This window comes from Microcaecilia unicolor, chromosome 11 (assembly GCF_901765095.1).
Source record: "Microcaecilia unicolor chromosome 11, aMicUni1.1, whole genome shotgun sequence".
Taxonomy (NCBI): domain Eukaryota; kingdom Metazoa; phylum Chordata; class Amphibia; order Gymnophiona; family Siphonopidae; genus Microcaecilia; species Microcaecilia unicolor.
The window spans coordinates 175451639-175477196 of NC_044041.1; the positions used below are offsets into that span (position 1 = coordinate 175451639).

The window sequence follows — 25558 nt, forward strand, 5'->3', positions numbered from 1 at the left end:
GATTGAAAGGGGGGATAGGTGGCTAAGTGGGAGACCAGTGAGGAGTAGGTTGCAGTAGTCAAGGTGAGAGGTAACGAGAGAGTGGATGAGAGTTCGGGTGGTGTGCTCAGAGAGGAAAGGGCGGATTTTGCTAATGTTATAGAGGAAGAAGTGACAGGTCTTGGCTATCTGCTGGATATGCGCAGAGAAGGAGAGGGAGGAGTCGAAGATGACACCGAGGTTGCGGGCAGATGAGACGGGGACGATGAGGGTGTTATCAACCGAAATAGAGAGTGGAGGTAGAGGAGAAGTGGGTTTGGGTGGGAAGACAAGAAGTTCGGTCTTGGCCATGTTCAGTTTCAGGTGGCGGTTGGACATCCAGGCAGCAATGTCGGATAAGCAGGCCAATACTTTGGCCTGGGTTTCCGCAGTGATGTCAGGTGTGGAGAGATAAAGCTGGGTGTCATCAGCATAAAGATGATACTGGAAGCCATGAGACGAGATCAGGGAGCCCAGGGAAGAGTTGTAGATAGAGAAAAGAAGGGGTCCAAGGACAGAACCCTGAGGGACTCCAACAGAGAGCGGGATAGGGGTGGAGGAAGAACCATGAGAGTGTACTCTGAAGGTACGATGGGAGAGATAAGAGGAGAACCAGGAGAGGACAGAGCCCTGGAACCCAAAAGAGGACAGTGTGTCAAGAAGTAAGTTGTGATTGATGGTGTCAAAGGCGGTGGATAGGTCGAGGAGAATGAGGATGGAGTAATGACCTTTGGATTTGGCTAGGAACAGGTCATTACAGACTTTGGATAGTGCCGTTTCTGTAGAGTGAAGTGGGCGAAAGCCAGATTGAAGCGGATCGAGGATGGTATGAGAGGCGAGAAAATCAATGCAACGGCTGTGAACGGCGCGTTCAAGTATACTTAGCAGAAGAGCATACAGTATATCCCTCAACAACTTTGGCTGGCTTCTGAAATACATGTGAAAATTGTTGCATGTAATATGCTTATCACAATGTTGTCTAAGGTATCATTCAATAAATAGTTGCACTAAATTCATACAATATACTCAACAACTGTTGCATTTATATTTATCTTTATTACATCAATTAATCTCATAAACCTAACAATTATAATTGTTAGGTTTATGAGATTAATTGATGTAATAAAGATAAATATAAATGCAACAGTTGTTGAGTATATTGTATGTAATATGCTTAAAGTTGCACTGCACAAACAAAATTCCTTTGACAATGAGTTTATCTTGTTGGGCAGGTTGGATGGACTATACAGGTCTTTATCTGCCGTCATCTACTATGTTATGTTACTTCAACCAGCAGGGGAACAGAGAGCGGATCAGCACTGCATTTCTCTCTCTTTAGCACCCAATGTGTCCAGACTGACTAATAAGCTAGAGATGGTTTCTCTTATTATGTGGGTAGGTGTGTTGGTCATAGGCACATAAAAGAAAAAGAATTCAGAGCAGAATTCAGAGCATTTCCATATGCCTGAAGGAGGCACTTCAGAATATCACCTGTTTCCATTTTCTTTTTCAGCAAGCTTTCAACATCTATGAAGTTGACAAGAGTGGGACAATAAATACTTATGAATTGATCGCAATAATGTGTTTAAATTATATTTCCGCCATACAAATGATAACTTTCTAGGGTCAAAGATTCAAATATTTCCCGACCTGTCCAGGGACATGCAGAAAGAAGAAAAGAATTTCTGCGGCTGAAATCTAGAATGCTTAATTTAGGTGGGACTTTTCTGCTTAAGTATTCCTGTAGATGTGTTATTGTATATAATTCTTCAAATTACATTTTTTTTGACCGTGGGAAGCTACTTGAATTTATATTTATTTATTTATTTATTTATTTGTTGCATTTGTATCCCACATTTTCCCACCTCTTTGCAGGCTCAAAGTGGCTTACAATACATCATGAGTAGTGGAAGAATGCTAGAAAATAAACATTTAGTATTACAGAAGGATCTTGGTCAGCATGATGATAATAAGGCATAGTAATAGTATACAAGCAGATATTATGAAACAGTTCTGAATATAAATGGGCGAGTTGTGCATATTCACATTGGTTGATCTTTGTGGTACACTTTATTAAAGAGATGGGTCTTCAGTATTATGCGGAAGTTCGTTCTTTCGTAGATCAATTTCAAGCTGCGCGGCATAGCCTTCCATAATTGTGTGCTCAGGTAGGTAAAGTTTGACGCATGCATTAGTTTGTATTTCATACCTTTGCAGTTGGGGAAGTGCAAATCAAGGAATGTGTGGGATGATCTTTTGGCATTCCTAGGTGGTAGGTCTATCAGGTCTGACATGTAAGCTGGTGCGTGACTATGGATAATTTTGTGAACTAGTGAGCATATTTTGAACGTGATGCGTTCCTTAAGTGGGAGCCAGTGTAATTTTTCTCGTAAAGGCTTAGCACTTTCAAATTTTGTTTTGCCGAATATGAGTCTGGCTGCAGTGTTCTGGGCTGTTTGAAGTTTCTTGATTATTTTTTTCTTTGCAGCCGGCATATAGTGCGTTACAATAGTCTAAATGACTGAGCACTATTGATTGTACCAGGTTACGGAAAACACTCCTTGGGAAGAAAGGTCTTATTCTTTTTAATTTCCACATTGAGTGGAACATCTTCTTGGTTGTGTTTTTTGCGTGATTCTCTAGTGTTAGGTGTCGATCAATGGTGACTCCAAGAATTTTTAGGGTGTCTGAAATAGGAAGGTTTAGAGTTGGTGTGTTAATGGTGGTGAATTCTTTCTTGTTGTGTTGAGAGGTGAGTATTAGGCACTGGGTTTTTTCTGCATTGAGTTTCAGCCAAAATGCGTCCGCCCAAAAATGCATGATGTGGAGACTTTGGTTGATGTCATTGGAAATTTCTTTTATCTAGTAAAGAGTAATGTTTCAATCTCTGGATGGTAATACTATGCATCGGCTGCGCTCAAAGTGTATATCCCTCTGCTTCTAATTATTATTTTCTTTTTTTTCTTTAAGAAATATTGTACATTTTTCTTTGTACTTGGATCATTTTGTGGACTTAATATTGAAATAGTTTTCTTTAATGATTTTGTAAAATATTTGAAATATTTCAGAATTTCCATATGTTTATGTTTAATGCATGAATGTAAAATGAAAAACTTATAAATAAATAATTAAAAAAAATACCTATGAACTGTGACCAGCTTTGGAGGAAACAGGTAAGGGGAGGGAGTAGGAGGAGTTGTAAAAGTCTGAGGAACAGCCTAGTAGTTGGTGCAGAGGACTGTAAAATTCAAAGCAATTTAACTTTTAAGTCTCAATGGAACAACTTTCAAAATGTTTCAACAACAAACTTTTAGCAAAAGTGTTTGGGGGGGTAGAGGTAGGCGGTTACATTTTTAACACCTCATACCTGAAAATCATTGTACGAATGAGCATAAATTAGAAGCAAGCCCCAAAATGCTTTGTGTGTGGAGGAATTTCAATTATTTACAGGTGAAAATCAGATAGGGTTCTGCTGGAGAGGAAATCAGTCATCTTGTGGACTGCATCTTGTCTCCTGCCTGCAACAGGGTATGTCAGTGGTTCCTCAGCCAGTCAGGTTTTCAGGATATCCACACAGAGGTAGGTTAGAAGAAGCTGGGAAATGGGGAAAAGCCTTCTGAAGCAGATTGCATAGCTACACACACACACACACATGCAACTGAAAATGTAGGTTTTTACATTTTCCTCTTTCTTGTCCACAGGAATCCATTTGAATAATAGTTTCATGGAACACATCGTCCTCAAGTACGGTGACAGATGGCAGCAGCTCACCTTTGATAAGTTCCTGTCTTGTATGAGCTGGCTTGAACGCATTTTCCTGAACCTAGGACAACTGGGATTATGTGAAGTCATAAGTGACAAACTGAGCCATATCCAGTGCTCTGCTAGTCTTGCTTGGCTTGGGAAAATCAAGCAGGATTGCCACAAGAGAACATCTAACAGTCACAAATTCAACTGGCTAACTCCCGCGGTCTGAATATCGGCCCTTTAGAGCCCAGATGCCGTTATAGAATTAGCACTCAGCGCACTGTGTCTGGGCACATAAATTGTGACGACCAGTTATAGAACTGGCCCCATACAGGCTGTGACAGCACTAGTGGGATCGCGCAGAAAATGTAGTTTGTGACTTTATCGGTGGTGTAAGTTCAAATATGGAACTCCCAGACTGAGAAAGAGGAGGCCTGCCTTCCAAGTTTCCGAGTTTATTAAAATTCGGCATAGTGCTCAAGCAAAATTCTAGGTGGTTTGCAACAATAACAGCGTAAGAAAAATAAGAAAAGAACGTCACATTACTACTACTACTACTTATCATTTCTAAAGCGCTCATAGACGTACGCAGCACTGTGCACTTGAACATGAAGAGACAGTCCCTGCTCGACAGAGCTTACAATCTAATTAGGGCAGACAAACAGGACAAACAAGAGATAAGGGAATATTAAAGTGAGGATGATAAAATAAGGGTTCTGAACAAGTGAATAAGGGTTAGTAGTTAAAAGCAGCATCAAAAAGGTGGGCTTTTAGCTTAGATTTGACAGGAAAAGAAAAAGAGAAAAAGAAAGACTACACATCAAGCACTCATAAAAATACACAGTACATCCCAGAGGTTCCCAGCTCCCGAGAAGTCACTCTCAGGCATAGCGAATCAAGGGAGACAGAACAAGCCCATGGATTAGGAATCAAAAGCAGCTGTAAACAGCACAGCTTTCCTTAAAGGAGGATGGAGTCAACTCATGCCAAACATTAGCAGGTAAGGTGTTTCTTCCCCCCCCCCCCCCCCCCCCCCCCCCATGCCTTACATTTATAGGATGCATTAATAGCACAACAACATTGTAATTTGCTTTTAACAGTGTTGCTGTGCAGCCTTCCCAGTATCATTTGTCAATCAAATACCTCATGCCCGCTTGGCGACCAGAGTCGTGCTTGGACCTGGCCAGGCCTTGACCAATTTTCTTTGGATTTAAGAGCCAGCAGCGGAGACCTCTTCTCACTGAAGGGGGCGAGGGGGATCCCTTCTGTGGTTTACCGGGTCTTGATTTACTAAGGCTGTTTTCACATTCCTTGTCCAAGGGAAAAGAAAGCCCCGAATACACCCATGCAAACCACTGGCAGAAATGCACAACCAGCAGCCCCCCCTCTCCATGTAGTCCGTCTCCCTTGGCCCATCATCACCCAGTCTCTATCTTTTAGTTGTTCCTCCCCACCAGTCTCTGTTCTGTATCTCCCTCATCCTCCAGTCTCTACCCCCATCCCAGCTAACCCTCATCACCCAGCAAGCCAATCAGCCACTCCTCAGTCTGTACCCTGGCAAGCCAGTCTCCCTTCCGCTCCCTAGATAGCCCTCAGAGCTACTGATCTTTGCCCTGATGTCATGGTATCTGCCAGAGCAGGAACCTCCTCCCTGTATCACTTTGAGTCTGAGCCACATGGTGCAGGAACTCTTCTGCTGGTCTTGCAACATGAGGATTCCTGCACCGCACAGCTCAGACTTACAAAGAACCACACAATGCAGAGAGAATGAAGTAGAGAATGACACGGGGACAAAGTTTGGCCCTGTCCCCGCCCCATCCCTCAGGGTTCTGTCTCCACCCCCACAGGTTCTGTCTCTGTCCCCACCCCATCCCCGCAGGCCCTCTCTCCATCCCTGCCCTGTCCCCGCAGGTTCTGTCCCCGTTCCGTCCCCGTGGGCTCATCTGCAGAAGCCTCGAACACTTATGATTTTATATTTAAATCTTTTTATTAAAGTATAAAAAGGAACAATATGCTGTGCAACTGTTGTGTATAAGTTACAAATAGAGAACAACAATAACAACGAGCAGCTATAATAACTCTCCTTTCCACCACCACCCTCTACCCTTCCAACCCCAACAATAGGTGATTTCTACTACACCAAGGAATCCTAATTCACACTGTTAAAATGTCCAGGGGTATAAAATACAACCCGTTTTATATGCCCTAGAGGTGAAAAATATGCCCTATGAAGCACTGTTATGGTTGTTTAATCTGTGGATACATAAGAAGTCATTCAACATAGCTCTCCTGTCTTCCACAGTCCTTCCTGGAATAGAAGTTGTCTTCTTAGAAGATGTGCTGGTAGCAGGATGTACAGGATCCCCCATGCAAATTTTGCTACTTGTGGCCAGTATGTTTGCTTGTTTTTAAAAAAAAAAAAAATCAAAATATCTTTGTAGGCATCACTTAACATAAATAACAGTCCAGTTCATGAACAGGCTTCAAAGTAGAAAATGACATGGGGACAAAGTTTTGGGCTCTGTCCCCATCCCTGTGGTTACTGCGGTTCCCCGTCCCCGTGTCATTCTCTAGAATGAAGTTCCTGCTCCAGTGGCAATTGCAGCAGAAGCTGCAGCAACAAGAAAAAGAAATTAAGAAAAAGGGCATAAAAATCCCAGGCTCCAGAGAGAAATTTCTAGTCACCATGGTGATCTGGTGTCTGGAATTTGTCAAGAACCGATTTAAGTGCTTCTCTGGCTGCTGAGCGAGAATGAGATGTTTGATTGAAGAATGAAGTAGGGAAGTGGCATGGCAACACTGTTAAAAGTTAAGCTCAGTATTGTAATGCTTTGCCTCCATCACCACAGTATGGGGGGGCTGCTTGGGTGCCATTTTTACTACTGGACCGTTTATGAGAAATTGCATCTCAGATGATCTAAACTTCCGGAAATCACTAAAAACCAACCTGTTTAAAAAGGCATACCCTCAGTGGTGTGCTGGTAAATTTTTAACAACAGGCTCTCTCCCCGGTCCACCTCAGCGCCCTGCGCCCCCCCCCCCCCCCCCCCCCGTCCACCTCTGCGCCCCCCCAAAATTGCAGAGCTGGCTATAGCGGGGGAGGGGGCAATGCATTACTCTCTCCAGGAAAAAAAATTAAATGATCCCAGGTTCCAATCTAATTCATGTTTAATGTGGGATAAAATGCCATAAATAAGTAAATAAATATAAACTTTTAATGTTGAGCACCTGATTCTCAAAGTGAACATATTCCAAACACTATAATGAAAATAAAATGATTTTTTTTTCTACCTTTGTTGTCTGGTGACTGTTTTTCTGATCATGCTGGCCCAGTATCCGATTCTGCTGCTATCTGTCCTCTTAACTCCGTTTCCAGGGCTTCCTTTCCATTTATTTCTTTCCTCCTTTCTTCTTCATTTCTGGTCCTCAGCTTCTGCCTATTTTCTTCATCCATTGTTCAGTTTTTCTCCTCTCTTCCTTTTCCCTCATCTCATCTCCTTCCTCACTCTTATCTCCCCTCCATCCATGTCCAGCATTTCTTCTCTCTCTCCTCCTCTCCCCTGCCCTGCATGCACCCATGTCCAGCAGTGACCCTCCTCTCCCCTGCCCTGCATGCACCCATACCCAGCGACCCTCCTCTGCCCTGCCCTGCATGCACCCAGGTGTCTAGCAGTGACCCTCCTCTCCCCTGCATGCACCCATGTGCAGCAGTGACCCTCCTCTCCCCTGCCCTGCATGCACCCATGTCCAGCAGTGACCCTCCTCTGCCCTGCATGCACCAATGTCCAGCGACCCCCTCCATCCACCCATGCCCAGCAGCGACTCTCTTTTCCCCCCTGCCACCCCCTCCCGAGTTGTTTTATGAAATTCTTCTTCTCCTCCCTCCCTCCCGATCCGGTCCCTCACCGCGCGCCCGCTTGTTTTTTTAATTCTTCACTTCCAGCGCCGAGTCGCCGACTGTCCTGAGTCCTCCCTTGCCGATTCGCAGTTCAAAATGGCCGCCTCTGGAAGTCTCGGCGGCCATTTTTAAAGTGCAAATCGGCAAGGGAGGACTCAGGACAGTCGGCGACTCGGCGCTGGAAGCGAAGAATTTAAAAAACAAAGCGGGCGGTGAGGCGGATCCGGAGGGAGGGATGAGGGAGGGAGGAGAGCCAGAGCCGGCTCACTATTTGCAACAACCGGCTCGCAAGCCGGAAGAAAATTTAACAACCGACTCTTGCGAGCCGGTGCGAGCCGGCTCCAGCACACCACTGCATACCCTACCGATCCAACTTAAATGCCTAATCTCTGCAACACAACCAAACTAAAGCACGTAATGGACATAACACAACTCTTCCGTTCTTTGATTCCCTAATGTGGCTGTGCCACATGAACTTGATCTTACCACAACATCACCCTGTATTTGTTCACACTGGAGCCTGAAAATAGGTGGGAAAATGTGGGATACAAGTGTAATAAATAAATAAGGGAACCAGTCAATGTAAAAAAGCTAACAAGATGATTGATGGCATAGCATAGTGGTATTTCCTCCATAGGTCATTTGTATGACCCCCATCATCTATATCAGGCTTGTCCATCCTTTTTCAATGGAGGGCCACATTTTACATTTTGTAATACTCAGAGGGCCAAAACACAGTCATATTTTGCTGCATGGTTCATCAAATAGTAGCAAAATATGATGGTGCATCGTCCCCTCCCCAGCTTTCACCCAGTCTCACTCTCACTCATGCACCTCAACCAGCCTTCACCCAGTCTCTCTCGCTTATGTAACCCCCCCCCCCCCTTCACCCAGCCTCTCTTGCTCATGTAACCCTTCTAGCCTTCATTCTGTTTCTTTTCTCTCACCTTGCTTCAGCTGCAGAAGAAACAGCGGGACTTAACTTGGCTGTCTGCAAGCTTGAACCACTCAGTGCCGGTTGTTCGGGTTGGTCTCATGGTTTCAACCTGAACTTCAGGCAGTGTTCAGCTCATGCTTTCAGAGAGCCAATTTGCAGTGGGGAAGCAGGAATCCCACTGTAACATGGGCAGACTGCACTCGCTCTCGCCCCTTCTCCCTCATCCTATCACATCGTTCACACAGACGACGCATGAGACAGGATTTTCTTTGGAAATAAATGGCCACAGCTTTATTGAAAAACATCAATATACATTAACAATCCCTAGGAAGCACCCGAGCCCTGGACCTGAAGATGCCGAGTTCCGGCTCTCCACCATGCCTTCCAGCTAGAGAGCCTGCTTCTCAATCCGGCGCTGCGGCCAGCCATGCTCCGCCCCTAGCGTGGCCGCGCGTCCATCGGATTCGGAACCGCACTCTCATACCAGTGCTCCACCTGCCATGCGAACCAGCGAGGTGTTTAGTCTGCTCGCGACGAGCGCCCCAGTTCCTTGGCAGAAGCTCTGATCTGCCTTCTGCCTGTCGCTCTGGCACATCCCAGGTTCTCAGGCTCGGGTGCCTCCGCAGCTGTGACAGCATAGAAGAATTGATGAGAACAGTCCTATTGGGAGACAAACAGTAATACCCCATGTCCCCCCTGGTGAACCCCTCACAATCCCGCAATTCTACAGTCATTGCCGACTTTATTGAGCATAAAAGTATCTAACACACGTAGCTATGGGTACATAGGATTTAACATGATCAAGCCCACTAACAATCCGTACACTAGCGATATTACAAAACAGTTACCGCATACAGTTTTATCCAAGTATTAAGGATAGGAGAGGCTAATCATCCTAACACTGGATCCCTAACTTAACATGGTCAGGGTCACTCACTTCCCCTATCCTGATGATTTGGCATAACACAATAACATTTTGATTCCGTCACGATTATCTGAACAGAACAGCCAGGGTATTCCATCGGCCCCCTGTCTACTTCAAGAATGTTATAGGGAAGGGTGGGAGGGAAACCCGTGGACTGCCTGCACGCCTCTGAGAGACTCTCTCCGTCTCGTCGGCAGGCATTTAAGCAGTGCATCGAGCCCGCTTGCTGAAGTCCCTCCCACTTCCGGTCTCCCCTCCAATGACGCGGCGGGTCTCCCTTCGTCACCTGGGAGAGCGGGGAAACCGGAAGTGGGGGCGATTCGGGCAGGGAGCCGACACGAGGCAGCCGCCAAGTTAGTTGCGGCTGCTCCGTAATTACGTCGCTGGCCTACTTTAAGCAGCACAAGAACTGAGGGCCAGAAAAAAAGCACTTCTGATGGGCTTAGGTTTGGCTCATGGGTTGGACAAGCCTGGTCTATGCCATGTTCAGCTCTGGAGTTGCACATTCTTAAGGACTTTGAGAGGATGGAGGTGATGCAGAGAATTGATATTAAAATGATCCTGCAACGTTGGCTTCTTCAGTCTTTCTTTGTGGGGTTAAAAATGCACTCAGAAGAAAGAAAAGATGGGAGGAGACATGCTAGAAAAAAAATTGGGAGCGGGGAGAAGTGATAACTGTTGGCAATGGGCCTGTATTAATAAAAGGCGTCTAAACCTTGGCCACATATCAGGAAAGCCTGCCTCAGGGAAAACGTTTGCTCTCTTCTGTTTTTGTGAAGCTCAATTTTAACAAAAATCAGTAGTAGATAAAACCAGGGGCGTAGCCAGACAGCCAATTATGGGTGGGCCTTAGTCCAAAATGGATGGGCATGGAATTCAGCCCCTCCTGGCCCCCCCTTCAACTGTGCTGTCCCCCTACCCTCAAATACAAAATATTAAATACCTGAGCTAGTAGGGATCCCCAAACTGCATCAGCTGAATATTCCCTCCTCCTTGGGCAGCCAGTGCTCTTCCAAACAGCAGTTAGCAGCACTTGACTTGAGCTGATGCTGCTGCCAGTAGCCCATACATGCTCAGTGCTTCCGCCTGGTGAAAACTGAGCATGTGCAGAGGGGCCGGTGTGTGGTGCCAGCTGCCGTTTGGAACAGCATTGATTGCCAGACAAGGAGGAAATTCTGGTGGGGTTTGAAGACTCCCACTAGCCACAGCAAGAGAGCCACAATTTTAGGTGGGCCACAGCCCACCCAGGCCCACCTGTAGCTACGCCACTGGATAAAACAGTATGGATTAAATTCTGTATATGGCACCACAAAATCAGCAGCGATAAAAATTAGCACTAAGCGCTGTTCTATACACTGCGCTCAGAGTCGGGCACTGGGATGCACGTCCAATTTTGGATGTGAGGATTTACACCAATTGAAACCTGGTGTACATTCTGACATCTAAATTAGGTGCGGATCTCCCCTATTCTGTAGCTGCGCACAAATTCCAGGAATGCCCCTGATCTGGCCATGCCCCTCCCATGGCCATGCACCCTTTTCTGATGCGCACATAAAATTTACGCGCAGATCTCTGATGCCTAAAGATGCACGTGTAAATTTAAATGAATGCCATTTAGTGCTGATAATTGATTATTCACACCCGATTATCGGTGCTAATTGGCTTATTTGTCAATTAAATTGCGTGTGCAGATTGGGTGCATACACAAACTTGTGCACGCAATTTTGAGTGCCATATATAGAATTAGGGTGTATATGGGTGTGGCAGCGAAACAGCGGGGTTCTGAGCCTATGAACTGTATTGTTTTGCAGATGATATGTGTTTCTCTTGGTTGGCCGGCAGATGGCGATTGTTTTCATTAAAGCTGTACCAGTCCAGAAGTGACTCTTTTCTTTTTCCCACCTAACCATGAGGTAATTTTTTAGTCTCAGTTTGGAAGCAGAGGGGGAAAGAACTCTCTACTGAGACCCTGTGATCAGTTATATTCCGTAACTGGTGAGCAGCCATATTTTCTGTACCTTCCAGGCACTATTCAGGTAGTGAAAAAATGTTTAGATAGTTTATAATTTATCCTATTTCAGTTACCTGTTATTGTGTGCTGTTTTTCCCATGTGCTTTATAGTTCACTGTTTAAATATTTTTATGAAAATAAATGTAATTGTTTGTTCGCTCTGCTTGTCTTGACTAAGAATCTTGTGGTTTGTGTCTGTTAGTGCTTTCTGGGAACTGTGGGACCACTGGGAGTGTGGCTCCAGTAATCTAGAAATCACTAGGGATAATTTGAGAGCTGGAGACTCGTCCAGAGGCGGTGGTGACCCAGTCGGTGGGAGGAGGGTGCTAGTGTAGAGCACAAGCGGCAGGTGCAGGCAGACCTGAGCTGTGCTGGGGACAGACGCTCCAGGTTGCTGCATGGGTAGCCCCAGGCGGGTGACTAGGCGTTTCGTCACTACTACTACAAATCATTTCTATAGCGCTACCAGTCGTGGGTAAAAAATGTATTAGCATGTCTTTTCTGCAATTCTGACTATAAACTACAGAGCAGTCGACTGGGAACCAGAAGGCCCAAGTTCAAATCTCATAGCAGCTCCTCAAGGCCTTGGGCAAGCCGTCTATTGGCCTGAGGTGGCTGGGGACAGCAGTGGGTACTCACCCCACTCAAGGCCCAGGGCTGCCAAGAGACTGAGCCGGGCCCGGGGCAAGGCTACCACTGGGCCCCCCTCCCCCAAGGATCATTGCTGCCCCCCCCCCCCATCGCTACTGCTGTCGCCACCCCCCTGATCGCTGCTGCCTCCACCCCACCCTCCCCGATCGCTGCTGCCGCCCACCTGCCGCAACTATTAAATACCTTGGTTGGCAAGGATCCCAAGGTCCTGCCAGCAGAACAGATCGTCCTCCAGCGCTGATTTTCTTCGTTCTGCCGTGTGGTCTTCCCCTGTGACTGCTTTTCCCCTCAGGCCATCTGCCCTATCTCTCCCTTCCATCTAGCATCTTCTATCTCTGCCCCTTCCATCCACCATCTGCCCCTGTCTGCATCTCTCTCCCCTTTCCAACCACTGTCTGTTCTCTCTCTCCCTTCCATCCAGTTTACCCTCTCTCTCTGCCCCTTCCATCCACCATTGCCCTCCCTCTCCCATCCATCCAGGGTCTGCCCTGTCTCTCCCTTCCATCCAGAATCTGTCCCCTCTCTCTCTCTGCCCCCTCTTTTCAGCCCCCAGTTCCAGCCCCATTATCCCACCAGTCCCCAGTTTCAGCCCCAGCCCTTTTCTCCCACCACCAGTCCTGAGATTCAGCCCCAGCCACTTTTTTCTGTCTCCTTTTCAGCCCCCAGTCCCCACAGTTTCAGCCCCTGCCCCTTTTCAGCCACCAGTTCCAGTACTAGCCCCCTTATCCCACCTACCCTCCTTTTCAGTCCCCAGTTCCAGTCCCCTTCTTCCACCTGTCTTGCATTACAACCCTTCTTTTCAGCCCCAGCCCCATTCTCTCATCTGCCCCCCCATTTTCAGCCCCCAGTTCCAGTACTAGCCCCCTTATCCCACCTACCTTCCTTTTCAGCCCCCAGTTCCAGTCCCCTTCTTCCACCTGTCTTGCATTACAACCCTTCTTTTCAGCCCCAGCCCCATTCTCTCATCTGCCCCCCCTTTTCAGCCCCAGACCCTCTCCTGCCCCAGGCATGTCCCCATTCTCCCTCCTGCCCCTTCTTAGACCCCAGTTCCAACTCCAGCCCCTTTCTCCCATCCGAGCCCCCCCCCCAATCTCCACCTGCCTACCCTCAGCTCCCTCGATAGCCCCCTTCTGTCTGCCACTCGGTCCCCTGCATTTAAAAAATAAAATCAATCGGCAGTGTGAAAGAAGCAGATCCCCTCGGGCCCAGCCTAAGCCTTCCCTCACTGTGTCCCGCCTTCCTCTGATGTAACTTCCTATTTCCGTGAGGGAATTTTGTCCCCATCCCTCGGCGGCCTTGTCAAGGCCTGCTATAGAACCTGTCACATTTGTATGGTGGTCCCCATAAACTATTCATGACTTGGGGCTTATGTGCAGGGGGATCTACCATACCATTGATATTAAACAGCCTCCTGGGTGGATAAAATAACTGGATTAATTTACCAGATTAAGGGGCCCTTTTACTAAGCTGCGGTAGGGCTAACGAGCAGGTAGTGCGCGCCAAATCGACACTACTACCCAGGTAGCGCAGGCATCCGGCAGTAATTTTGAAGTTGTCACGCACTGTTTCCCATAGCTGGGCGTTACTTTTAATTTTAGCTCACGGCCATTTACTGTCCCAATAAAAAAGCCTTTTTTTCCCAACCATGGTAAAAAAAAAAATGGCCTAGTGTGCGCCAATTTCAGGCGTCCAAACTACCACAGGAAACTTTTTACCACAGCTTAGTAAAAGGGCCCCAGAATTTGCTCTTGCCCAGCTGGCTGTGCAGCTCAATATCTGGTTGGTAGAGTTAGGCATGCCATTTGTGTTCCTGAGGGCACCAGGCTAGATTTTAGCCCGTTAGAACTGAATTCTGTAGTGATCAAATAGATTTGAAAACAGACCTCAGGGGGAAAACTTCCAACCCGGTGACTTACCCAGCTAAATTTGTACGGCTTGCAATTTAAGTGCACACATTTAGCTAGTTAAAGGATTCAAAATTTAGAAAGGTAAATCTACCAGGATAAAACCTGCTCTTAGTTAAGTCTTTTCAATATTGACTCATGTTTACTGGCTTCATGTCACACACCAACTGCATTGTGAGAGCACTAGAGGGCTCCAGCAGAGCATTTCTATTATACCTGACACAAATATTTAAACCGCATTGGGTGATGACTAGGTCTAAACTTAGTCACGTAGTGTCTTTAGCAACATGACTAGTCAGCCAGAGCCCTCTTTTAAGTAACAGAATCTCCATGTTAAACAAGTTAGACCTGAACTTTGCATGCTGTTCCTCTCTGGCTTTCAAGCTGAGATAGGAATCGCTCTTGACAAAGGAGACCTTGCAGAGGGTCCCTAGTGGTGGGAAAGAGGAAATGAGAACTCCAAGTATGAAACTGGAGGCAATGCAAGTTATAAAGGCTTCAGCTGCAACTTCCTGCCCTTGATTGGGAGGGCATTGTTTAACTCTGGATAAAGTCTTCCATGCCAAGGGCCTAGAGATGAGAGAATTGGCCTCTCCGGATGTTTAACTAACTGCATCGGCATGTACCAATCGCTTCCCAAGGGACCTCCACCCTCCTTTCTTCATCTCGAATGGTCCTATCTAGTGACACATCATCGTTTACAGTTACATTGATATATATATACAGTATATAGGGAGCTTGCAGTAGAGCAGTCTTCTGAGCAGTGGAGAGTTTCCCTCTCTCCCTTTCATGCTGATAAATGCATAGCTTGATTTTTGTGTGGCTTTTCTTGTGGAATGTTCCTGCTCTTCCCCCTCGGAAAATATGTTCTTAAGCCACTGGCTGGAGTTCAGGCTTTGAGTCATAGAAAGGAATGACTCACTTTATCCTTCAAATTTATACACACAAAGAGGAGAAAGAGACCAAGAGTTGAAGGGAGCATTTTCCATTTATATATTTTTTTTTAAATGTTTGAACAAGGGCCACCTTTTCCTTCAATCACCCAACCGGATCCTGCACAGCTGTGATCAGAAGTGTTAACACCCAAGTTAACCATTCTCTGTTACATCTTCATGCTCTTATAATGGAGACCATCAGGCATATTTTCAAAGCACTTAGCCTCCCAAAGTTCCATAGAAACCTATGGAACTTAGCCTCCCAAAGTGCTTTGAAAATATGCCTGTCTGTGTGTCAATTTTTGTAAGGTTTTAAAGATTTGTGCAGGTCGATATACAGAGCGATTTAATGGCCAGGAGAGGCTCCTGACATGTTAAATCACTTGCTCGGGGCTGTCTACTGATATTCAGCAGCACTTAACTGGTTAATGTCATTGAATATCAGCACTGACCTCTAAACTGAAATCAGGCTATTCTGTGAGCAGTCTGGGTCACTGTTCCCTCAAAGCTGAGCGGGAGTCCTCCACCTACATTCCTGCCAGTGGGGGGTGCTGTTTCACCATCACACTCTCAATAGTGAGGGACAGGCAAGCTCTGTAGGACGGAAAGACAACAAAGCAGATCAGTAGAAGAAAACCATAAATTTATTAAACAAAAAAAAAACAAATATTCAAATCAGCCCGACACAGGCCGTGTTTCACCCAGCAGGGCTGCGTCAGGAGCTACACAGTTTTCTTTTATTGTCAGGGTTAATGTAATTAAAAAACAGCCAAATAATCAAAAAAGTGATGATGTGCAATCCGTCAGATACACTAGCAACTGCTGGGCGAAAAACGGCCTGTGTCGGGCTGATTTGAATATTTGGTTTTTTTGTTTAATAAATTTATGGTTTTCTTCTACTGATCTGCTTTGTTGTCTTTCCATCTTGGAGTTTGCAGATCATCTGCCTTGTTGTTTTCTTAAGCTCTGTAGGACTCCAGAGAGCCTGCTTCCCACTAGCGATTGAAAATATAATATTGAAGCACCGCCCCCCCCCCCCCCCCCCCCTGGCAGCAATGCAGTTGGAGGACTCACACTCAGCTTAAAGGGTACAACGGTCCGGGTGTGGAGTAGGCACTTATGTGGTGAAGTGCCGATAATCAGTTTCTAGCTGCCTAAGGAGTCCTTTTACAAAGCAGCGGTAAACCCAACGTGGGCTTACTGCACGCTAATTTGAAGCTACCGCTGGCCCAATGTGGGCAGTGGCGGTAGTTTCCAGATCCAGTGCTCACCATTTCCCATGCTAGGGAAAATCGGCCCATATTTTTTAGCATGGCGCCAACCCAGCGGTAATCGGGTAGCGCTGCGTGCTACCCAGTTACCGCCAGGTTAGTACGGGAGCCCTTACCACCACCTCAATGGGTGGCGGTAAGTGCCCCCCCCCCCCCCACACATAGCCATGCAGTAAGAGCAATCTTACTGCCTGGCCATGGCTATGTTCAGCCTTTTTTTACCCACTGTGGTAAAAAGGGCCGCAGAGCACGGCAAAAACAACCCCCGCCGCAGCTTGGTAAAAGGACCACTAAGTTAAGGGGCCGATTGGACCACATAAAACACAGTCCTGTCTTTATGCAGTGTTGCTTAGGCTGTTAAGTGCTGAATTTCACAAAAGAGATAGCTAGCCGCATAAAACCAGTTCTGATGCTTGGACGTGGCCTGGAATTGAATATCTGGAAATAGCACCACCAGCAGCTAAAAAAACCCACTGACCACTGTATATGTACTCTGTGAGTTTTGTCTTTGACATGAGCAATGAAGTGATGTCCCCCAACCCCCACCACCCATTGTCTGTGGCGCAGAAACATATCCCTGGAGTTGTCTGCGAAGAGAAGATACAGTTCCATACACATCCATGGTTCAACAGATGTTGCCTTTATTGTAGGTCAATGCCATAAACAGAAGATACAGCGCACGCTGTAGAGACTGCTCAAGTTCACTGTAATGAAGCTTCTACTTCCTACTAACTTCGCCATGACATGTTTAGCCTTAAAACAATAACGTAATAAAGGGAAAGAAAAATGAACAAGTGTAAGGTGAAGGATCTTGTGTCCTTACCCGTCAAGGGAATCATCATTCCCAAATTTCCAGCCCTACTCATGTCCTACTCTATATGCTTCCTCTATTCTGGACTGGTCCTTTCAGCCTGCTTTAGCTCTGACCTAACTCTGTGCTAGCCAGAGCTATTTCATCCAATCCTTGTTTCTATCTCTTATCCTAATGTAGTCTAGTGTAAAAAATCTCTGGCCTGAAACACCCTGCAGTAACTCACAGCCTAACTGGCAGCATAGCAGACAGACTGCCTGATCTTTGAGCCAGTCTGTGAACTCCAGCTCTCTGATTCTGCATCTTGCACAAGACTTGACTTCTTTCTGCTTGGCCTTAAAAAACTGTGTAAAGCAGTCTTAACATGTCCTACTGGGGCTGAACATTACTCAACCAGACAGTCTTTCATCCAGTCCAGAGAAAATTGAAACTGGACTGTCCTGCGTCCTCCCAAAGGAGTTAAAAAGCCAGATCTCAGCTTTTTATGGTAATATTATGTGTAGGACTCTCAGTTGGGTAATGTTAAATATAGAATATGAGAATTCTGAGCCAAAAATTCAGGCACCTCAGTTCCAGTCTGAGAACTTAAAGGTTTCTGAGGCCAAGTGAACACAAACCTGAGGTTCTCAGTTTACTTCTGATCTGTGCTGGTAAAAATCTTTTCCTGCTAACTTCAGAGATGTCAAGGGTGGCCTGTGCTAAAGAGTGAGATTTACCACCCCAGTGAGTAAGATTCAGGGCCAAAGAGTGAGATTTTTCTGATAGCATTTCAGGGGTATAAATTTATTTATTTATTTATTAATATTTTGCCTACAGAGAAATATCGAAGCATGACCAGAGGGATCAAGTGCAATCTATATGCTTCCCCACCCCCTGTAACTCCTTCTCTATGACCTCAATAAATTCTACCCACTCCAGCAAATTTGCCCCTTCTGGTCTCAATCACCCTTTAATCCCCACCAAACAAACCTGCCCCCTCTGGCCCCAATCACCCAACAAACTACCTCCCTAACCTCAATCACTCCCCCAATCACCCCATCTTATTATCGCTACCAGGCTCCTTCTGCACCATCCTAGGCCTGCTTTTCGTTTATTGGTGAGGGGGAACCTGGCCGGCAGTTCAGGACTTCTCCAGACTGCCAGAGGGCCTGGGGAATTCCTCTGACTGCTGATCATTGCAACACCAGATTACCTCCTTCTGCTTTGACTTCAGGATTAGAACCCCACAGCTGCTCAGCGCTGTTGCTCCAGACTGTTTCCTGCTTCTTTGGCGTTGAAATCTGAGGAACACCCTGGTCGATATTGAGCCAGTGGCAGTCAGCGTTTTTTTAAGTGCTGACCATGGTCGGCTAAATTAGCCCCGGATATTCAGTGTCAGTCCATGTCCAGGCCCCGGCACTGAATATCTGGGCTAATTTGATCGATGATGGCCACTAGGACCTACCTACTTTTTAATGGGAGATCAGGGGCAAATTTCAGCAGCACTGCCCAGTTTGGTGCCACTGAACGTTGGGGGTTAAGCGGCCACAGGCAATTTAAGCGGGCCGGAGCTTTTCCTGCCCACTTAAATCTCATTGAATATCGGGCCCAACATGGCTACTCCAGTCCTGGATTCTCACCTCCTAATGTCTTCAGGAAGGGCTCTCTGGGTCTCTGTATGTGTGTATGAAAGCCCCTTCAACTGCGTGTGTCACATGAACAATGGATGTGACCTGGCATCTCTGGAACCTCAAGTTAGAAAGGCAAAAGACTCACTCATCACTGAAGACCAGAGCAAAGTGGTGATTTTCAATTTGCTTTCTGAATGGGTTTCTTTTTACTTGCTGCAGCTGTAGTGGACGGGAGAACTCATTGTCTCTGGCCCAGTACTGTATTTATTTTTAAGAAAGTTACCCTTACAAGAGCTGTTGGTGGGGTGTGAGAATTATCCTCTTTATAAATTCTAAATCTACATTTTAGAGCCTCTGAATGTCGGCCTAGATTACAATGTCCTCTTGTTTTTTGTTTTCTTTTGATCCTGCAGTTTCTTTCTCCATTGGGCCTCCTGCTCAGTCAGAATCATAAATCTCCATCACAGCTATCTAGGGATTCCTCTTCCTCACTTGTTTCTGTAGCAATGGTCCTCCACTGGGGGGCCAGACACCAGGGTGCCATCTTGAACCAAGGCTGATGTTAGACATGCTGGGGCCCCCCTCAAAGCCTGCCAAGTAGGCCCCTCCCCACACCCACCCCAGCTAATAGAGATGTGTACGGCAAAAAGAAAAAGGTTGGTTGGTCTTCATTTTAAACAAAGTTTTTGTAATGTTTGCATTTTCTCACATTCATGCTTTTTGTGCACATTGCACGCAAGATTTTTTTTAATATGCATAAATCTCGATTGTACATGTTAATTCGTAGGTATATGTGCCTACACACAATCTGTGCTCACTTAAAACTTTTAGGTGCTCATGAATTCACATCCCTATGAGGTAATTCAAAATATTGTGATAAAATAATAAAGAGAATTAAACACTAAACTATATTTTGCAAGGAAAGGCAAAAATCAGGAACAGAGTATACCAGCTAAAAGACACATGTTAGCAGCTGAGTATGCGTAGGCTGTAGACGCAGAGCACTGGCGTTGAAGCGTGCAGCAAAATCTTAAAATACAAGACATATATACATGGAGATCTATGGAATGATACATCTCTGTCCAGCATGTACATTGGCAGAGCAGTTGGATAATCTGCTGATTTTTGGTTGCATTTTTGATCATCTCTCAGCTCCAGCTCTAGCTGATTGTAGGTGATGCATTGAATGACCAGGCAGCTCAGCACACAGCAACAATCTGTACCCAGTCATAAGCATCAGCCTCTCAACCCAGTACATTCTTGTACTTGTAGTCCTGTGTATCAGGACCAACAAGAATGCTGTGGGGGAGGCGAAAAGATCTTGGAATACAGTATGTAACCTTCTATTGTTCTTACACAGCACCACACAAAACTCTCAGTACTAATCTTTGGGAAACGGATTAACAGATTTAAAGGATACCTCAGATGCAGCAGGCATTACGTGAAGGGAAAAGGAACTCTGGGATCTCCATTATCAATGAGTTTGGCCCTTGAGAAGGTCACTCACCCATACTTGCATCTGTCTTTAAAAAGGACTAAGTACAATGAATGGTTATGATCCTCACCCTCTACCCAAAGCACACAAATGGATAATGTATGAGGGTCACCAAACCAAAAAACATCTAAACATGGAAGCTGACCTTAGTGGCACAGCACCCCTCGATGATGCTTCTCTTCATGTTCCACATGGGGGCAGTAACCCCTGGGAGGGTGTGGTCAATCTTTGGCTTCATTTGAACTATGTTTGTTGTAGATTCTCCAAGACTTGCCTCTGTACGATGAGTGAGAAAACCTCTTACGGCCATCATACTGTCAATGTCTACTCCTCAGTCCCTTCCTCTACTTAACCACTTCCATGCCAGTTATTAAGAATGAGGACAGCTGATGAAACCTCTGTGCCCTATGATGGAATTGATTGATGGTATTTCGTTCTCTGGACATGGGTGGTAATGTCCAAATCTACTGCCATGAAAGCAAAAGAATGGAAGAGTTCTATAGCACCTTGGTTTATATTTTCCTGATTGGTTTTAAATTAACATATCATTCAACCTGCTAAGTAGCTATCAGGGAAGTTTTGCAACTTCCTATAGTTGTTATGGGCTATGCATGAAGGGTTCTCAGGTATAGTGACATGGACAAGGGTGACGACATTGAAGGATTCAACTTCCTATACACTACAGAGTTTCACAGAGAACACAGGCACCTCCTAGCTCTCATCACGAGTTTTTGGAGGACTGTGTGGCTGTCATTGGCTCAAATCTAATAAGACCAATCTTTATTAGATCACAGCCAAATGAAAGTTTGAATTCTTATTGGTTGCAGCTTGCACACCTTTGGTGCTACTGCTCAGCTTTCAGCAGATGGAGTTTAGTTGTTGTGAAAGCTATAAGAATGCATGGAATAATTTCTGTGTCTGGTTAGGTTGATGCTGCTCTAGAGCAAGGAATTTGTAAGTCATTTTACAGATTTGGGGGAATTAAAAAAAAAATTTTATATGCTCAGCCAGAATTACCAGTGATAATTGGTGTTGGGACAGTACATTGGTACTGAGTTTTCACTCTGCTGAGCCTTTCTGTCGTCTCTTGGATGGTGGGACGAGGTGCCTGGGCAGCTCTATGGGAAGGCCATGACCCTCCAGCTTGACCTCAATCAAGTGACTGGCCAAGGCAAACTCTTCGTCATCCAGCATGCCATCCCTGTCCACATCGGAGAGCTTCCAGATCTTCCCCAGCACAGAGTTGGGCAGCTTGGTGGTAACCATCCAAGTCTTGGCCTTGGTGCCACTGAGCTTGCCATCCATGGGGGAGAGGTTATAGAAGATTTCATCATACTTAGGCTTATCCTTAGTGACCACCCAATCCTCATCTTCCATGCCCTCAAATACCCCTTCAGTGATGCCCTCCACAAATGGGCCATTGTGGGTGCCATCGAAAGCCCCTCCTTGGACCATGTGATCAGAGGTATCCAGGTCCTCTTGGCGCAGGAGAGGCATCAGCTTGGCAATGTCAGTTGTCAGCATCTCATCCAGGACTTCTATCATCTTGGGCTTCAGAGAATGGAACTTGTTGAAGTCACGAACCATCAGTTGTTCCTGTTGGACGGTCAAAGAGAGGTAAAGAGAACCATGGAGCATGCTGTTGCCATGACACAGGCTCATGGAATGAAACTTGCACCCAATAATTGCACAGTATAGGGTTACCATATGGCTCCAGAAAATGGAGGACAGATTGAGCCAGTCTGGGTTTTACTTGTATTGTTTTCAATGGAAGCAAAATCCGGACTGGATCAATGTGTCCTCCTTTTCCTTAAAGCCTCAGTAAACCTGAAAATCAGGAGTCAAACCCAAGCCTTTAGCTAGACTGCACACAACCCTGCACCTGAGCTATCAGCCTAACCCTGTGTTATAGTAGTTTCATTGTGTGACTGGGGATCTGTCCCATGAGCAAAGGATGTTAAAGATAAAAATGCAAGGATACTATTGGAGCAATTTTCAAAACTTTGTGGGTAGGTGCAAAGTCTGTAGATACTTTCACTGCCAAGGGAAAAACATCCTCCCACTGCAGACACTTTTCTCTGAAAACAATGGGCCTGATATTCAGACCACAGGAGTTAGCCCGGCTAACTCCCGTGGTCAGTGCTGAGCCTGGATATTCAATGCTGGGTCGTTTCCGGTGACCGGCATTGAATATCCGGTTTATTTTTGGCCAGTTTGAACTTAATCGACCAAGCTGATATTCAGCACTGGCCAGTTAAGTTCAAATCAACCAAAGATATTCCAACTATTGAGGCGGCCATATTTGGCTGCCAAACATAGCTGGCCAGATACTGAATATTGGCGCTGACCGGCTATGTCACTAAGCACTAATATTCAGCCAAGATAGCCCTCTCTCTCGCACTGAATATTATCACTTAGCCGGCTAAGTACCATTTAGCTGGCCAGGTACCTATTCCTGGCCACTTAAATGGTTTGTTGCCTCTCCCAGCTCTTGCCCTCCATGTTGTTGATCGCTGTACTTACTTTTGCACACATACATGATGGGCAGTATTCAGGCAGCCAGTTTACCCAGGAAAACGGCTTGTGGACATTACCCTCCTTACCACTAAGAAGACTTTACACCTATTTATGGGAAGGTTTGGTTCTTGGAGCCAGTAATACCAGAGGTCAAAACTGAGGGAGGACTAGCATACTGGATATTAGGTATGAAAATCTATTGCATGGTGGTTTATTCTATTAACTTTTGATTCTTCAAAAGAATGTTTCTGAGGCTTGGGATCTCAGGGCTTTCCTCTTTATGTATCTCCAGTTTCTGCTCTGATAAAGGTTTACTGGTGAAGGGGAAAAATCTAGAAGTGGACACTTCCTTTCAGGCAGTGGCTTTCAGGCAGTGGTGTAGCCATTGGGTGGGCAGAGGCCCACCCAGTTTTGCTTCAGGCCCACCCAGTGGTGTCGCACATCGTTGGTGTAGCTGACAGGCCCCATCAGCTGTAGAGTCCTTTCTGGAGTCCCCTGAACAGTCTGATATCCACGGCAGTCAAGAATGCATTTCCAGCTGCCAATGGTGGCATGTGTGGAATGCTGATTGAACTGAGCATGTGCGGATTGAGGGGCAGTGTCGGTTGCTGCTGTAGGGATGAGACTGCTTGGGACTCAAGGGACTCCAGAAAGGACTCTTCAGCTGGTGAGGCCCAGGGATTCCCACCAGCCAAGGTATCATCTTTACTGCTTTTGATACAGAGGAAATATGTCAGTCATTCCCACCCACCACCCAAAAATTGAGGTCTGTCTACGCTACTGCTTTCAGGTACCTCCAATGCCTATTCCATAATGGCACCCAGGTTCCGATACAGAACACCAAGGTAATCTGATATCAGTGCACCCTACACGTAGCCCCTAGCTACACCAGCCGTAGACCTACTGTAACTGCAGTCATGTAAATTCTGCAGGAATGCGCCTAACTTACTGTATTCTGTAAGTTATGCATATAAGTAAGATCCCTACCCATGTCCTGATCATGCTCTGCTCCTGTGTACACCCCCCCCCCCCCTGCATTTACTCACTATGAAGGGAAGTCTATAAATGGGGCTCAAAAACTGGTGCTGGAAAAAACTGTCAGTAACACTATTTTACAAAGAGCGCTCTGGAATGAGTGCCCTTTATAGAATAGAACTGAGAGCCAATTCCTGTGCCTAAAGTTTAGCACCGGTATTCAGAGTGTAAATGGCACTATTCTGTGATGCCGCATGCAAATTTTCAGAATGCCCCGACCCACCCATGCCCCTCTCCTGGCCATGCCCCTTTCTGAGTTGCACGCTATGGGGTTTAGGTGCCTGGTGTTAAAGAATAGCGCATAGGCAGATGCATGCGCAAATCTAAATTAGTGCCAATTAACTTCAACAATTGATTGTTAAGGCCAATTCATTCCTAGTTAATAGCTTACACATGCATCTGGGATCCACACTGAAATTTGGGTGCCATATATCGAATCCGGGGGTTTGCCACTTACACGTACCATTACAGCATAGCTCTTAGACGCCCAGCTGGGACTTTGCGGGTACTTGTGCACTTATGTAGAGGATGACATGGGAACAAAGTTTGTCCCCATGCCTACCCCACAAACTCAAATTCCAGCCCCACCCCATCCCCACAATTCCATTTAAAATTATTAACCATTACCGCAGATTTACCACCCATCCCCGAGTCTTTCTCTACACTTATGCACTTAAGTTAAGGCTGCCAACTGGAAATAGACTGGCAGGACAGGGTTGGTCCAGTCCTGGGTTTACCCTGTTGCATGCAGGGACTTGTAGTTCTGATTTCCCGTGCATTGCCTAAGAACAGCAGAACTACAAGTCCTAGCATGCACTAGGGTAAATCCAGGACTAGATCAATCCTGTCCTGTGAATCTGGATCCAGTTGAGAGCCTTAACTGAAGTGCTACTATTCTGTAGATTTATGCAGGTGCCCGCTTACAGACCTGGCATAGCTGTGCCATCTGTGCCAGGGCCGCTGAGAGACTGAGCCGGGCCCGGCCCCCCCTAATTGCCTCCCTCTCCTGCTCTCAGGCCGCCGGCGCCGCAGTCCCCGCTCTCCACCTGCCCCACCCACAGCCCCATCAACAGCCCCCCTCTGTCCGCCACCGGGCCCCCTGCATTCAAATCGGCAGTGCCTCACCTCCATGTGAAAGCGGCAGAATGCCTCCCTTCAGGCCTTCCCTCACTGTGCCCCGCCCTTGTGGAAACAGGAAGTTACATCAGATGAGGGCGGGACACAGTGAGGGAAGGCCCGAAGGGAGGCGATCTGTCGCTTTCACACGGAGGTGAGGCACTTCTGATTTGAATGCATGGGGCCCGGTGGCGGATGGAGGGGGGCTGTTGATGGAGCCGAGGGCGGGCAGGTGAGACTGGGGATTGTAGCGCCGGCATCCTAGGAGCAGGAGAAGGAGAGAGACCCCAGCGCTGGGCCTCCCTTGGAGGCCCGGGCCTGGGGAATTTTGTCCCCCCTGCCCCTCTGCCCCTCTGCCCCTCTGCCCCCTCTGCCCCCCCTGCCCCCCTCTCGGCAGCCCTGATCTGTGCTGCCATGACCTGTCTTTTTCACTGTGCCGCAGCAGTGCTGCTGAAAGTGGTGTGGCTGGGCCTGCCCTCTTCCCTTGGAGGCGTAGAACTGACCTGCATTTTGAAGCAGTCTGGGAAGTCTCCAGGCGAGATGTGATGTTCCAGCTGGATTTTGGCAAAGATAACGGGCAGTTTGGCGATGAGGTTTTTCTTCTTATTATCCTTCCCGAAAACAGAGGGCATCTCCTTCTTCAGGTGACTGATGATGTGAGCATGGACCTGAGAACA

At 46.5% G+C, this 25558-nt stretch overlaps 1 protein-coding gene across 1 annotated transcript in view; it reads right to left on the reverse strand.

Moving 5' to 3' along the window:
- Positions 1–16918: 16918 nt before the first annotated feature.
- The window catches only part of EHD2 (EH domain containing 2), a 112680-nt gene continuing 104040 nt past the window's right edge, over positions 16919–25558 (reverse strand). The window contains exons 4-5 of the mRNA XM_030217370.1: positions 25385–25549; positions 16919–21809 (exon numbers count right to left, since the gene is read on the reverse strand). Of these exons, the coding sequence (XP_030073230.1) occupies positions 21273–21809; positions 25385–25549 (702 nt within the window). The 3' untranslated portion in view covers positions 16919–21272. The remainder of the gene's footprint in view (positions 21810–25384; positions 25550–25558) is intronic.